At 41.5% G+C, this 16945-nt stretch overlaps 1 protein-coding gene across 3 annotated transcripts; it reads left to right on the top strand.

Moving 5' to 3' along the window:
- The first annotated feature begins 4734 nt into the window (after positions 1-4734).
- LOC125536907 lies at positions 4735-8881 on the top strand. Of its 3 annotated transcripts, none has more exons than XR_007295316.1 (4): positions 4735-5460; positions 6939-7121; positions 7623-7684; positions 8423-8881. XR_007295316.1 is itself a non-coding variant. In XM_048700199.1 (4 exons), coding segments are annotated over exons 1-4 (429 nt in total). In that variant the 5' UTR covers positions 4735-5206; the 3' UTR covers positions 8424-8881. The 3 variants fall into 3 exon arrangements, 1 of the variants encoding a protein (XP_048556156.1); XR_007295315.1 differs by having other exon boundaries at positions 6936-7121; XM_048700199.1 differs by having other exon boundaries at positions 7010-7121.
- Positions 8882-16945: the final 8064 nt, after the last annotated feature.

The following is a 16945-nucleotide window of genomic DNA, read 5'->3' as shown; positions in this document are numbered from 1 at the left end:
ATACGAGCTTTCCATATATTGTTCTTCGCTTATTTACTTTCCGTTGCTATTGCTATCATCACTACAAAACACCAAAAACCGTACTTTTACTACTGTTACCTTTTGCTACCGTTACCACTAATATCATATTACTTTGCTACTAAACACTTTGCTGCAGATATTAAGTTTCCAGGTGTGGTTGAATTGACAACTCAGCTGCTAATACTTGAGAGTATTCTTTGGCTCCCCTTGTGTCGAATCAATAAATTTGGGTTGAATACTTTACCCTCGAAAACTGTTGCGATCCCCTATACTTGCGGGTTATCAGAAACGTTTTTCGTGAAATACGGTGGCCCGTCTGGTGGGTCCCTGCTGTCAGGTGGAGGAATCATTATTTTCATTACAAGAAATATGTCAACTTATGACCTTTTCTCGGTGACCCCAGCTGAATTGGTTGTAAATCCACGGCCATTTCGCTTGGAAGGGCTCAAACCCTGAAATTGCCTTACACCAAATGGTCATAAAGTAGGCAAGAGTGGTCGACGACCTTATTTCTACCTGATTACGACCAATATAAATGGTCAGGAGGTTGTGAACGTGGATGCATTGGTACTTAAGGTGTCGCTCAAGGTGGGCTTGGGCCTCGTTGGAATGAGGCCACCTCCTTTTAGAAAAAAAATTGTGTGCCATGTAGGCCTCGGCCCATCTAGGAAGAAATGTGGGATGCCCTTATATTACTAAAAATATATATATTCGGCCCAACGAAAATGCGAAAATAACAAAATTTTCATTATTACCATTTGGTAAGGATGGCCAGTTATTTGAAAAAAAAAGTTTTCATTATTGTCTAAAAAACATGTTTTTCATTGTATAACTCTAAAAAGGTTTTTCCTTAATGAAAAATTTGGAAACCAATTAAACGATATAAAATTAGAAGAATAGGAAAATAATGAACTCCTTCGTGAATCTTGCTATATGGTTTAGCAATTAGAAAACTAAATGTTAATTCAAAAAAATGTTAATGTTAATACGTATTTCAAAAAATGTAATCATGTGTTAAAAACTAAATGTGCGTATTTGAAAAGTTTCATGCATATAAAAAATGATAATCATAAATAATATTAGATATGTACAAAAAAAGTTGCATGTGTATGCAAAAATAGTCATCAATACGTATATATGAAAATTTTATAATATATGTATATATAGGAAAAAGTAGATAACAAAAGGTTTTCTAAACGTATGTATGAAAAGATGTTTTTTGTTGGGAATATATGCAAATATGTTAACCATGTATTTGAAAAAAATTAAAAATATATAAACAATATGTACAATGTGTCTTAAAAAATGTAGACATGTATTTAAAATATTAGACATCACAATATTTATTAAAAATGTTAATGATGTAACTAAAAACCGTTTAATATCTATAAAAATGTTTCTACTATACACAAATTGTTCATAAAATGTGGTCTAATATTCTTGAAAAATGTAGAAGTTTTTTTACAACAAATATTTGTTAGGTCTTCACAAAAAAACTCATTTTGAGAACTCGAAAAATGGAAAAATGAATATGCGGAAATTTGTCTTTTTCACGAGAGGTGGATCAAAAACTTTTTACAGCCAACAATTTGGTCAATTGCACATTAAATATGACCTAATATTTTAGAAATTTAATTTGGTCCAATTTTGCAACAAATATATGATAAGTTCTTTACAAAAAAACCTCATTTTAGGCACTAAAAAATGGAAAATTGATTTTTTGTCCAAATAAAATAAAAACTCCCTTCGGAAACATTGTTCGTCATTGCAAGATGCACCCTTGTGCACTATATGAGATCACTTGAACAAACTATGTCATTAATTTTTCATGCCCGTTTCAAAATACGGTCAAAACGGCGGGCATGACCATTCCTAGTTAGTGGTTGAATCTTGGAAAACTTTTGGTGTTTATTTGATTAAATACATACTTTTGTACCTAAAAATGATTTTTGGAAAAAATAAATAGCAAACTCTGAGGCTGTTGTAGTTCAAATTTGACCCGCTTCCTACTGAATCGACGGAAATTTGTCTTTTTCACGAGAGGTGGATAAAATCTTTTGACACCCACCATTTGATCAATTGTGCATTAAATATGGCCTATTTTAGAAATTTTATTTGGTCCAATTTTGCAACAATTATTTGATAGGTTCTTCACAAAAAACTCATTTTGGGCGCTCGAAAAATAGAAAATGATTTTTTTCATCCAAAGAAAATGAAAACTTTCTTAGGCAACATTGTTTGCCATTCCAATATGCACCCTTGTGCACAATATGAAATCATTTGAACAAACTATGCCATGAATGTGGCCATAAGATTGATCATTTGGCTTTAAAGACATCAATCTTCACACATGACAGCTCATTTCCGAGAACACTTTTTTAAAATAATTACCGTATTATAAGTTTGTTATTTTTCCTGGTAACTTGGTCACATATAATGACACAATGCGAAGTTTTTCCAATTTTTTTTTTGAAATTTTCATTCCGGTTTCAAAATGCGGTCAAAACGACGTGCCTGACCGTTGCTAGCTAGTGGGTGAATCTTGGAAAAAATTTCATGTTTCTCTGATTAAATAGATACTTAAGTGCCTAGAAATGATTTTTAGAAAAAATAAAGAGCAAACTATGAGGTAGCTATAGTTCAAATTTGACCCGCTTTCCGCTGAATCGGCGGAAATTTATCTTTTCCACGAGAGGTGGATCGAAACTTTTGACACCCAACCATTTGGTCAATTGTGCATTAAATATGGCCTAGTATTTTAGAAAATTGATTTGGTCCAAATTTGCAATAAATATATGGTAGGTCCTTCACAAAAGAAACTCATTGTGGGCACTCAGAAAATGGAAAATTGATTTTTCGTCGAAAGAAAATGAAAACTCCCTTAGGTAACATTGTTTGCCACTACAAGATGCAATCTTATGAACAATATGCGATCATTTGAACAAACTATGCCATGAATGTGATCATAAGATTCATCATTTTGTCTTGAAAGCCATGAATCATTATAGATGATAGCTCATTTATGAGAACATTTTTTTAAATGAATTGCTGTATTACAATTTTATTATTTTTTCTGGTAACTTGGTGACATATAACAACACAATGCGAAGGTTTTCCAATTTTTTGATTTATTTTGAATTTTTTATGCCCGTTTCAAAATGCGCTCAAAACGGCAGGCATGCCTGTTCCTAGCTAGTGGTTGAATCTTGGATGTTTTGGGTGTTTCTCTGATTAAATAGATAGTTATGTACCTAGAAATGATTTTTGGAAAAAATAAAGAGCAAACCATGAGACTGATGTAGTTCAAATTTGACTCGCTTCCCACTGAATCGATGGAAATTTGTCTTTTTCACCAGAGGTGGATTAAAACTTTTGACACCCAACCATTTGGCCAATTGTGCATTAAATATGACCTAGTATTTTATAAAATTCATTTGGTCCAAATTTGCAACAAATATATGGTAGGTCCTTCAAAAAAACATCATTTGGGGCACTCGGAAAATGGAAAATTGATTTTTCGTCCAAAAAAAATGAAAACACCCTTAGGCAACATTGTTTGCCACTCCAAGATGCACCCTTATGAACAATATGAGATCATTTGAACTAACTATGTCATGAATGTGGCCATCAGATTGATCATTTGGTTTGAAAGACATGAATCTTCACACATGATAGCTCATTTATGAGAACACTTTTTGAAAAAGAATTGCCGTATTACAAGTTTATTATTTTTTCTGGTAACTTGGTCACATATAATGACACAATGCGAAGGTTTTCCAATTTTTTGATTTTTTTTTGAATTTTTTGTGCCCGTTTCAAAATGTGGTCAAAACGGCGGGCATGACCGTTCCTACGTAGTGGTTGAATCTTGAATTTTTTTGGTGTTTCTCTGATTAAATAGATACTTATATACGGAGGAATAATTTTTGAAAAAAATAAAGAGCAAATTATAAGGCAGCCGCAGTTCAAACTTGACCAGCTTCCAACTGGATCGACGGAAATTTGTCTTTTTCACCAGAGGTGGATCAAAACTTTTAACACCCAACCATTTTGTCAATTGTGCATCAAACATGGCCTAGGATTTTATAAGATTGATTTGATCCAATTTTGCAACAAATATTTGGCAGATCCTTCACAAAAAAGCTCATTTTGAGCACTCAAAAAATGGAAAATGTATTTTTCGTTATTCGAGGGAACAATACTACTACTTATGAGGAACCTTAACAAACATTGTTAAAAAAAGAGAAGGAAACTTAGCGCCGGTAGTCGTGGTGCTGCGTTGGATCTCCTCGACGCTGTAATGGAGCTTCGCCGGACGCCGTGGTGCTGCGTTGGAACTCTTGGAGTACCGTCGAGAGATGCAATGGAGCTTTATGGGGATGTCATCGGTGCTGCGTTGAAACTTTTTCACGCTCGGTGCTGTCGTGACATTTTGATATGATCGCACGACCACCAATAGGCAGATTGGGCGGCTAGCTAGGGGGATGATTTCTAAACACAATCATCTGGCTGACTGGTAGCATTTGCCTATTGTTAATCAATTACGACCAATTTAGATGGTCATAACGTCATCAAAGTCTATACTTCATTCTGATTGGTCTATCGACATGTCACACGAATCAAGCATCAGATACCGTCGGATACTCCGAGATCCAACGGCCCACACCCACTCACCCTCTTACTCCTCGTCCCATCCACCCACCCACCCGCCGCCGGCCTCACTCTCCCATCGCACCCCCCCTCCTGCAACCCTAACTCAAATCCCATCGAACACCTCCTCCTCCCGCAATCCTAACTCCGATCTCCTTGCCGCCACCATCTTCTCGTCCCCATCTACTCGCCGCCGCCACCTACGGCGCCGGACACGACGTCCCGCACCGAGCCCAACAAACCCTCGCGCGCCCCAGCCCTTGTTCGCCGACGCGGCCATGGCAGGATCCTCCCTCCTCAAGCCAGCCCGATCCTCCCCTCGATCTCGTCGGAGCTAGCGGAGATTGGGCCGCGGCAATTCCCCTCCCCACCCAGCCATAAAGCCATGCCCAAATCAAGCCTCCCCCTCCTGAGCCGCACCCACCCCCATCCCCACTCCAATCGCGCCGCCTGCCCTCGTCGACCACTCCTCCGCCCCGCCGAGTCACCGCACACTGTTGAGTGAGCTCGTTTCTCGTGTCACCCAAAGTCGCGGATGGCCCTAATTAATTCCCCCCAATTCGGTCCCCTCGTAGGCCGCGGTGCCGTCGCCGTGGACGGGATGTGCGGCGGCCGTCCCCCCAGCGTCAAACTCCTGCAGATGGAGACGGCCTGCGGCGCCCTCATGCACGAGCTTCAGGTGTGCCCGCGGTCTGCCAGCGACCAGGACGATGCCGACGGCCTCCACAGTTGCTCCTTCTTAACATTCGCGCGCCAGGAGAGGAGCCTCCGACCCCGACGCCATGGAAGGTCCCCTCCCATCTCCTCTCTCTGCTCGTTTCCAGAAAGGACATCATTTGTGCTAGCGAGTTGCCGCAGGAGAACAAATCACGTCCTGCACTTCCTCCTAGTCTCCCAAGGCTTCTTGATATGTACACTACCATTTTTAGAGGCTTAATAGGACTGGTTGCTGCTCAAGCCACTTATGGCCAAGGGGAGAACATTGAGTTCATGCTCCAAGAGCTTAAGAATGAAGTCTTATATTAAGTTACTGACCCTAACTGTAAGACTAAATGCATGTGGAGACGCATGATTAATGTTGGGACACCCATTACTTACATGGGACTAGATTATGCATTTCATATGGGCATGTTCGATTAATTAGGATGCAAGTATGTAACAGGAATCCTATCTGTGAGCTAGGTTTCTTTGCTTTGCTTTTCCTGTGAGTAGTACGTATATCTTAATTAGTATAGTAGCTTGTGGGCTAATGGAGAAGTACGGTGGACGTGGCAACCATATAGGTGTCTATCCTTTTGGTGAGCACCTGACATAATAACAGAGTGCTGCCTAAGCTAATTACCTGGGCCATTGCAACTGATTGAGTGTCATTGCAGATGCATATTCTAGTTGAGATGGTGACTTAACTAGACCACATCTGCATGCTTGTTACCAGGGAAGGCATGATCCTGTCACTAACACTGTCCATTACCCCATCTATCTACAGCCAAGAAACTACATAGCAGTTTACTAAATTGAAAAATTCTTAGACCGTTCGATAATTCAGCAAATTCAGATCCAAAGAAGCAGTTCAGTAATTTAGTAAACTGAATAATTATTAGACCGTTCAGAAAAACTAAGATCGTTGAACGCTAGACCGTTCAATAATTCAGCAAATTCAGACCCAAAGAACCATTCATGCATTTACACAATCATGGTTTCCTCTGCTGTTTGTAATTGTTCTAGTTAACTATGCTAGTAGATATCGCGTGGGATCTGTAGCTGGTGTCTGTTGTGTCATGTCCTCTTTGACGAGTTCATTCATTGAAAAATATTTCTTGATGAGCTGCTTTCTGTCCAAATGCATACTATTATTAAGTCACGATCAGTTAGCAAATTTACGTGTACGCTCCATTGTTTGTTAAGGTTTAGTAGCTATTGTGCAAAATTGGTAGTGATTCTATCGGTGAACAAGTAGGGTAAATATGTCACTGTAAATCTGTAAAATAGCTTCTTTATATTTTTGTCTCGCATGTTTAGTGTTGTGTGTCTGGCATGTTCATAGAGCCACTTGTGGAGTGAGATGAGAATAACAATTATAATTCTGTAATGTTTGATTGTATATACATATGCAAAAGTTGCTTGTGCATTATCGCTAGTTTTGGTTGCTGCTTTACTAATAACTATGAACACAATAGTATGTTTGTGATCTTATTGACTTGCAACTTTACCATTTACAGAACCATCATCTTATTTTATTTTTTTCATGTACAACTCGCCAAAAGAAGGTTGTGAAGATATTCCCATGCCAGACATTTGGATCTCTTTGCCCCATTGTGTAATGTTGGTTGGATGGCAGGGCCAGCTCTAAATGTTGGTTGGATGCAAGAGAGGAACTGTACTTGATCCTCTGCTCGGCCAGCCCGTGGACGACCACTACTTCCTCGAGAAAGACCGGCATCGCTATCGACGTAATTCACCACTCCCTGCACCATGAACTATGCTTTTTTTTCGGGTTGCTCTCCCCAGTTGTGAATGTTGTGCGTCATGTTCTTGCTAAATGCAAGGGATTGTGTTGTCTAGTCATCTGCATTTACGGGATAGCTTGTGGGGCCATCAATTGGGTTCATTTTTTAATTAGATTGACTTATTATACATCCCCAGTTTTTATTGCTGGGTTATTTGGTGAAAAGAACTGTTTTCCTGTGCACACGTCATGTCACTCGCAGAGTGTTGCCAATAAGTAGATGATGTATCCGTCACTTTGACATCTTTCTATACTTTAGAACTACCACTTATCATGTTGCTTATTTCTGATGCTTTCTAAGTTAGTATTATATTTCAGCAGTACTTGATTCCCTTTTCAAATTGCTGTTGCCATGTGGGTGTCCTTCCCGTTAGTTCATGTGAAATTTGGATTTTAAGATTATGGCTTAATATGTTGTCTCATGCTGTTGATTTCACTTGTGCAGAATCTATTGGCTAATCTTGACAAGTTTTGCTCTGCTGACTGCCCATCCTGCTGCTCTTTGTGGTAAGAGTCCTTGAGTGCTGAAGTTCATGTCTCGACTTGACTGTGCTTACGATTATGGGTTTACTCAAGTTATACCAAGGGCAGTAAACCATACAGCATTCCTTTGTTTGTACTTGCTAGTATTAAATTTATGCTCCTCGGGAAGTGCTGGTACTAGATATACCAAGCACCAACCAGACAAGGCTAAAGTATAGCTGATCAGGCTTGCACTGCCCTGAGTGATGCAAACCTATAGTGATTCTTTTATAGTTCCTTAATCTAATGACTGATTTCTAGTCTCCCTATATATATAATATATATATATATAAATAATATAATATAATAATAATAAAGCACGGATTGACTCCATGGGTTCATCGTCACAATACGCTTCTTCCCGTAAGTTTATGCTTTCACTTTGAATTTAAAACATATACGCGAGGTGGTACTAAAAAAGTGTTCATTGGTCGCGCACGTCAATTCGTATAAGTCGCTGTTTTTAGTCCCTTCGGGTCGCTCGACTGGGTCGTGTTGATCGTTCCTGTCAACCGCGTGATGATTGAACTGGGTCTGGTCAAAAGAAAAAAACTATGCAAAAAATACTTCACGTGAGTTTCGAACTCCCAACCAAGGCCCTCCATCCGGAGGGACGCCGCCAACTCAGCTGGTCTGTTTTGTTCTGCAAAATTGAGTCCCTGTAGGTATAATAGTCCAACATCTCTTCTTTGCACTCTATCTTATCGACTTTTATACATGCAGACTCAGCTGGTCGTAGCAGAAGTCAATAAACAGAAGATGGAAACCGGCAAAGATGCAGATAGATGGTGGACATATGAGAGAGGTGATGGGATAAAGAACGACTGTCGGCGACACTTGGCCAGAAGAAGAGAGCTAAGAACGAGGGGGTTCGGAGAGCGCCGCAGCTTGACTGCGGTCCTCATGGCTCCTAATAATCCATCAGCTGCTAGCGGCGCTACTATAGCTAATTGTGATGTGCAGTTTCTATCAGCCTTTTGTGTATGCAGTTTCCCCGTTATTTTCTAAAAACTTGTCTATGATAATTTCTAACATACAATAATTGTGAATTTGTGATAGATAATTGGTTTAAATTATACTTTACACACTTTTCTGTAACTTAAAGTCTGCATTTTTCAGATGTACAGTACTATTACATATCTAACGTACATAATGAACTCTTTATAGGTCTCTGTTGTCCCATATGCCCATTTGAAATTTTATGCTTGGTCCACTTATTTTAGCTCAAGGGTGATATGAGTGGTAAGAAACACTTGCAATTGTATGTCGTGTGTATATAAATGTGTGCTCGGGAAGATAAATATGGTCACAAAAACTAAGTTTTCTCTAAAAAAAATATTGTCAAACATGAAGGATCTTACAGGCATATGTTAGATTAAATTGATACTTATAAAAAAAATTAGGTGCAGTAATTAAAAAGTATGCATTTAAAGTCAATCGTCGCCTTTCTCCTGTAGCAACGCATGGGCCATTGTGCTAGCTACTTTGAGCTAGATATTTCTTTTAAGTGAGTTTAGCTACTAATTTTAGAGGGGTTCGCTAAATCTTAGTCAATTGAGATTTAAGGTAGTCTCAATCACCTTTCCAAGCCGTTGGATACATGCACACTAAGATTATGTGCTAGGAAACTTTTCTTTGTTATTGTGATATGGAACGGAAAGAGATGTGTGTGTGCCGTTCTGGACTATTCGAAGTGCGTGTTTTTTCAAGGAAAGAGCCTACAATCTACACGAGAAGCTTGTGTTTGGGCCATGTCCAAGAAGTGCAAAAAAGAAAAGAAACATAATACAATTTGACAAACCAAACAACCAACATTTTCTAAAAACAAAATCAACATAGCAAAAACATATTTGCTTTCGAATATTAATAAATAACTGTATATAAACAATTCCACTTCAATGCACCACTCCTCTCACATCCGGTGATAGTGTGATGTTGATTGAGGCAACATCGAAGTACATGAATGTAGTTTCATTAATCTTTTTCCGAATTGTGGACACCAAAAATTGTATCATCATTGACGACGGTGGCAAAAATGAAAAGTTGCAATATGAATGAGTCACTGAAAACATGCGAAGACTTTCTCCTTCTGGTGCGTTACTTTCTCCTTCTGGTGCAACGCACGACACATTAAATGATGCATAAAAGGTTAAAGGGAACCTTCTTTTGAAAAACAAAGACAAACACAGACTCGCAAACACGTACATACACTAACACCTAGAGAGACTGAGCCGATGGGTCTTGAGATTGATGAACACACCACAAGTGTCTTGCTTCAACGGGAACGTCACCATGCACTGAAATAATATTTCGCTTTTGTGAGACATGAAAGCGTAAAGCTAGGTTTTAATTCTTGCTGGTATTGGGTACCACTGCCCTCCAAACCATCCAATCAAAAGTTGGTTCTCAGGGTTAAAGCGAAACTGACCAATCCATTTGCATGCGCCTCCCTGCCCCTGCCATGCTATACTGATGGGTGTTTTGGTGGACACATCAATTTTCTCTCCGGTTGCAACACGCGTGCATATTTGATATGAAAAAGATAAACCCTTCCAAACCAAACAAACAACTATCTCTAAGAAATCCAACGTAGTAACAATGCTTTACATTCAAATGTATTGAAAATTCTAAAAAAACTTTTGGATTAGTTTTTAAACTCTCGATTAGTATAGAACATTCCAATGTTTATATGTCGCACTAAAAATAAATACACCACTCTTTCACCCGGTGATAGTGTTAAGCTAACGGAGTGCCATCAAAGGACACCACTATGACTATCTTAACTCTACTCCATGGTGCGGACACCAATAATCATTTTGTATTTACCAACACGGAGGCGTGTTTTTTTTAAGATAGTGAGTGTTTCTAAATGTTCTTGGTTTCAAAAAAATATTCATGTTTTAAATATGTTTAAAGTTTTTAAGAAATGCTAAAAATTCCCAAAAAATGGTTCCAATTAAAAACCAGTTATAACTGTTCACAAAATCATTAAAAAAATCAAGAGATCGCGTGTTTATATAATGTTCGACTTCAAAACATGTTCCAATTCTAATAAAAAAAATAAAAAGATATTCAATTTCTTAAAAGATAAAGAAATATTTGTGTTTTTTTCAAAAAGCAAAACATATAACCGATTCACATACTATTCCATCCACAACTACTCTTCCAACAGATGTAGGAAGCTAGGTTGGTTCTTCATGTCCACACTTCAAGCTCTGAACAAAAATGAGAGTTTAACGTTATTACTCTGGTTTATCAGCCTTGGATATAAGAAATGGCACATGAAGCACACTTTTATTTGCCCGTTGCAACACACGGGCATTTGTACTAATAAAGCTAATATACACATTTGCTGGCTCTATTAAGGGCTATTTTGGGCCAGTTCTTTTCGGCAATTCTCCCAGAATCGCCCCCTCCCCAGCTTCTCTCAGAATCGCCACTCCATATTTTTTTATAATCCTATCTAGTTAAGGTCTAATTAGCTAGGATTGTAAAAAACATATGAAGTAGTGATTCTGGGAGAAGCTAGGGAGGGGGGGGGGGGCGATTCTGGTAGAATCGCCCAAAAGAACTGGCCTTTTATTAGAATGGTGGGTGTGTACTTTCGTAATCTGGTGGTTGTTCCAACATTTGTTATCAACTCATGTCATATACTAATGTCATCACTTTAATTCATGGGTTTCACATTAGAAGATAATCATGGTTTTGCTGTATCACAATATTTATCTTCTTTACATTTTGGCATACAGTTTTTTTGGCATACATTTTGGCATACAGTTTATTAGGCTATATCATCATAATCATGGCCCACAAGAAAAAAGCAGAATTAGAACCCTAGGCCAGTCATGATGTTTTAGTTTATGGAGGTGTTGCGTATTTGGTCAGATTTCCTTACTTTCTTCAGGCATAAGAATAAGCTCATAAGAACAGAATATTGATACTCTACGAGCTATGAGTAGAATGCTCTATTTTTGCGAGTCACCTTTCTTGTATGGATGAGTATCTTGTTTTGGCTAGCTGGATAATAAAAGCATTGTACTAGTTGAATTTATGTATCATTCTAAATAATTTATCTTTTTTGAGTGGTCTCTTCATAATATATTGGCTCCAGTTTTCTTATTCTTCTTCACCGATTCATGTAACAGGGCGACTGAGGTTGGATGTTGTTCATGACAGGATCAGGTGCCTAGATTGTAAGGCTATCAAAGGAGCTCCATCTTGAAGAATATAGCACAGTTGGTAGAGCAGGGGCTCCATCGTGTAGAGGTTGTAAAGTAAAGTATTAGTTACTACAGTTGGTAGTGCAGGAGTGCCATTGTATTATGTGTTATTTGTAGAGCAGGAGCTCCAGATTCAGCCATTGTATTATGTGTTATTTGTAGAGCAGGAGATCCATACTGAATCTGGTTGTTATTTGAAGTATTATTATATGTGTTTTCTGTTTGTGCCAATTTAAATACTGCTTATTTATTTACTGCCAAATTGAAACATGAAGAATATGACCTGACAGCTAGGACCCACTTACTAGAAGCTGACAACTTGGACCCACTTACCACAATTTTATAACTGGGACCCATCTGGTCAGTGGACCCATTATATATATATATTGAGATAAAAAGGCCACAACCCAAAAATAAAATGGCTGAAATGTTGGGCTTGGCCCATGAAGCCGATCAAAAATTCACAGAAAAAACAATAAATAGGCTGAATTATTGGGCTCGGCCCATGTAAAACACCGAATTGGACCGGACTGATTCTTATCCACATCAGTTTGCCATGTTGGATCCTACGTGGTCTGGGGAGGCTCCCAGTGACCAAAAAATTGGTCGTAGAACCAACGACCTTTTACATATCATAAAGAAGGTCGTTAATTTCCATTAACGACTGTTAGCTTTTGACCATCTGTTTTTGGTCACAAAAAGGTCGGAAATGAAAAACAATGACCTTTCAGCGACCAATAGTGATGGTCACAAGTTGACATATTTCTTGTAGTGTTTCCGTGTAATAAGGAGGCACTTCCTTGCTGCGGCCATGGACCCAGCTGTCAGCCTCTCCACGTACAATACTCTTCTGACGGAAGTCATTCCCTCTTCCTTGACCACATTGACCATGCCACGCCGAGAGCACCAAGGCGGTGGACGACGGCGAGGCCTAGGAAGGGGACGACGCAGAGCCGGGGAAGACGCGGCAGTGGATGCTCACGCGGAGATGAGTACGAGGGTTCACTGGTTCGGCTGCGGTGTGAGGCTGCCATTGCCGCAGAATAACAGGGGGTGTGGGTGAGTAGAGGGATGGCCTGACCAGCGGTGGGAGTAGTATGGGGCGGTGAGGCCTCAGTGGCAGCACAACCGACCACGGGAGGCAGGAGCAGGCGGCACGACCAGCGCTGGTTTGAGCGGCTGGAGCAAGAAGACCAGAGGTTGAAGAAGCACTACGGCCATTGGATGGACATCGTATAGTCACTGGAGCTAGAATCGTTCATATTGACTAAGTTAACAAAGCCTTCCATCCCCGTCAACTTACAGGCCCACAAGTCAGCCTCCAACTACGGTGGGTTCCAGCAATCAGGGCGAGGATTCATTATTTTTCGCGCCTAATATGGAGGCACTTCCTTGCGTGCGAAGATATCACTGGTGGGTTCGAGCTGTCAGTGGGGGGGTGTTTTTTTTTCAAAAATCACAGAGGCCCTTTCGGTGGGTCCCAGCTGTCAAGTGGAGAATCATTATTTTGCGTGTAATAAGGAGGCATTTCCTTGTGTGCGGTTGTGGACCCAGCTGTCAGCCTCTCCAAATACAATCCTCTTTGGATGGAAGTCGTTCCTTGACCACGTTGACCACGCCGCGCCGAGAGAAGCAAGGCGGTGGACGATGGCGAGGCCTGGAATGGGAGGATGTGGAGCCGGGGAAAACGCGGCAGTGGATGTGTTGGGGAACGTTGCAGAAAACAAAAATTTTCCTACGGTTTCACCAAGATCCATCTTTGAGTTCATCTAGCAACGAGTGATCGGATTGCATCTACATACCTTTGTAGATCACGCGCGGAAGCGTTCAAAGAACGGGGATGAGGAAGTCGTACTCGACGTGATCCAAATCACCAGAGATCCTAGCGCCGAACAGACGGCACCTCCGCGTTCAACACACGTACGGTCAGCGTGACGTATCCTCCTTCTTGATCCAGCAAGGGGGAAGGAGAGGTTGATGAAGATCCAGCAGCACGACGCGTGGTGGTGGATGCAGGGGTCACCGCAGCAGGGCTTCGCCGTTCTACTACGAGAGTGTAACGCCCCAGATATAACTTTCCCAATTTGTACTCCAACTCTTGCCGTTTCCGGCGTTAAGTTATATTTATTTCTCGGGTTCGGGTTTGTCTCCGTGTGTTGTTTTCATTTTCATGCATCTCATATCATGTCATCTCGTGCATTGCATTTGCATACATGTTCATCTCATGCATTCGAGCATTTTCCCCGTTGTCCGTTTTGCATTCCGGCGCTTCGTTCTCCTCCGGTGGCCATTTCTAACTTCCTTGTCGCATGTTGGGGGTCTTTTCTATTTTGGCACCGTAGTCGGGCCATGAGTGATTTGTATGATGGATGTTATTTATGTACTTTGATGTGACGTGGCGAGTGTAAGCCAACTATGTACCTCCCCTTTATATTATTTATGTACATGGAATGTGTGATGATTTCCTGACTTGCGACATTGCTTTCAATGCGGTTATGCCTCTAAGTCGTGCCTCGACACGTGGGAGATATAGCCGCATCGAGGGCGTTACAAGTTGGTATCAGAGCCTTCCTCGACCTTAGGAGCCCCATTGCTTGATCGTTTTTAGAAGTCGAGTTGTGTCTAGAAAAATGTTTTGAGTCCTTAGGAATTATATATCGGAGAGCTTAGGAATTCTTTTTACTTCCCAGTCTCCTCATCACTCTGGTAAGGCATCCTGACGTAGAGTTTTGACTCTTCTCTTCTCAAATTTCACTAATTTTTTTTTTAGGATCACGCGAGTATCTTGGTTTTGTTCCGATGGTTTTGTGACGAGAACATTGTTCTTGGTGCCTCCTGTCTTTAGGGGTTGTGGCAGTGTCCCGGGGAGTTGAGCTCCGAGGTGTTGTCGTCACAATTTTATCGTTGCAATTCTGGTATACTTGAGATTTGTGCGCGACATCGAAAATCTCCTTTATGCAGTTCGTTGGTGAGATAACCTCGACGCCACCCAGTACTGGGGCGGGAGTTCGGGAGTATCGCCATAACTTGTATAACGGATGCTTTTCGAAGGTTGAGATAGATGGTTTCCGAAGGTTTATTGGTTATGTGTTGAAGGATGGATACAGCTGGATGTAGGATTTGCTAGCTTGGGTGAGATATTATGCTTCCCCTGTATCCCCAACACCCGATTGCATAACCGGGAAAATTTCGGGAATTTCATAGGTGGGAATTCAAGTAGCCTTAGGATATCTTTCCGACAGATGTATGATATGAAATTGGGGTTCGACGTCTAGTGGTTCGCCTATTCACGGTCGATTTTACAGTGGTCTCGTTGTGTCTTAAAGAGTCCTTGGCTATGCTGACTCGGGGATGCTTCGTATGTCATGTGCACTGCCTTGTACATGATGGTGCTGTACGATCGAGCCCGTGTAGGTCCCACCACGAAAACTTCGGACGAAATTTCTATCATGTATTTGTTCCGGCTTATTCCGCAAGCCAACCCTTGGTTTTATTTCGAGTTGTGGCATTCGTTTTGCTTCGACGTCATATGATGATTCCATCCCTCGTTGTTGTACTCCTTCTACCTGATTCTTCGTGGCTTCGCAATTTAGGAATATGTGACCACTTCAAGAGAAATGCATTCGTTCATTTTGTTCGGATGTGAAGACTATATGTTGCAATTTTCATTCCGTTGGATTCAGCTTCAATATTTATCTGTCATGTGCTAATGGTGGTCAACCTCTTCAGGATGGCTCCTCCAACGCGCACGACTCCGAATCCTATTTAAATATTTTAAGATAGGAGAGGTTGATGAAGATCCAGCAGCACGACGGCGTGGTGGTGGATGCAGGGGTCACCGCAGCAGGGCTTCGCCGTTCTACTACGAGAGGGAGAGGTGTATCAGGGGAGAGGGAGGCGCCAAGACTCAAGGGTGCGGCTGCCCCTCCCTCCCCCCTTTATATAGGCCCCCTAGGGGGTGCGCCGGCCCTAGGAGATGGGATCTCCTAGGGGGGGCAGCGGCCAAGGGGTGGAGTGCCCCCCAAGCCAGGTGGGGCGCCCCCCCACCCTAGGGTTCCCAACCCTAGGCGCATGGGGTGGGCCAAGGGGGGCGCACCAGCCCACTATGGGCTGGTTCCCCTCCCCACTTAGCCCATGGGGCCCTCCGGGATGGGTGGCCCCACCCGGTGGACCCCCGGGACCCTTCCGGTGGTCCCGATACAATACCGGTGACCCCTGAAACTCTCCCGATGGCCGAAACTGCACTTCCTATATATAATTCTTCACCTCCGGACCATTCCGGAACTCCTCGTGACGTCCAGGATCTCATCCGGGACTCCGAACAACTTTCGGGTTACTGCATATTCATATCTCTACAACCCTAGCGTCACCGAACCTTAAGTGTGTAGACCCTACGGGTTCGGGAGACATGTAGACATGACCGAGATGGCTCTCCGGTCAATAACCAACAACGGGATCTGGATACCCATGTTGGCTCCCACATGCTCCTCGATGATCTCATCGGATGAACCACGATGTCGAGGATTCAGGCAACCCCGTATACAATTCCCTTTGTCAATCGGTACGTTACTTTCCCGAGATTCGATCGTCGGTATCCCAATACCTCGTTCAATCTCGTTACCGGCAAGTCACTTTACTCGTACCATAATGCATGATCCCGTGACCAGACACTTGGTCACTTTGAGATCATTACGATGATGCATTACCGAGTGGGCCCAGAGATACCTCTCCGTCATATGGAGTGACAAATCCCAGTCTTGATCCGTGTCAACCCAATAGACACTTTCGGAGATACCCGTAGTATACCTTTATAGTCACCCAGTTACGTTGTGACGTTTGGTACACCCAAAGCACTCCTACGGTATCCGGGAGTTACATGATCTCATGGTCTAAGGAAAAGATACTTGACATTGGAAAAACTCTAGCAAACGAACTATACGATCTTGTGCTATGTTTAGGATTGGGTCTTGTCCATCACATCATTCTCCTAATGATGTGATCTCGTTATCAATGACATCCAATGTCC

The sequence above is a fragment of the Triticum urartu genome, chromosome 2 (genome assembly GCF_003073215.2).
Source record: "Triticum urartu cultivar G1812 chromosome 2, Tu2.1, whole genome shotgun sequence".
NCBI classification, from domain to species: domain Eukaryota; kingdom Viridiplantae; phylum Streptophyta; class Magnoliopsida; order Poales; family Poaceae; genus Triticum; species Triticum urartu.
Note: the sequence above shows the minus strand (reverse complement) of the source record. Positions and strands in the feature narration are given on the sequence as shown.

Bases quoted from the DNA above. Each gene is read 5' to 3' on its own strand.
- LOC125536907 (XM_048700199.1), top strand. From the start codon at position 5,207: ATGGCCCTAATTAATTCCCCCCAATTCGGTCCCCTCGTAGGCCGCGGT. The intron at 5,461-7,009 runs GTCCCCTCCCAT...GTTGGATGGCAG, and splicing joins CGACCCCGACGCCATGGAAG to GGCCAGCTCTAAATGTTGGT. The intron at 7,122-7,622 runs GTAATTCACCAC...TCACTTGTGCAG, and splicing joins AGACCGGCATCGCTATCGAC to AATCTATTGGCTAATCTTGA.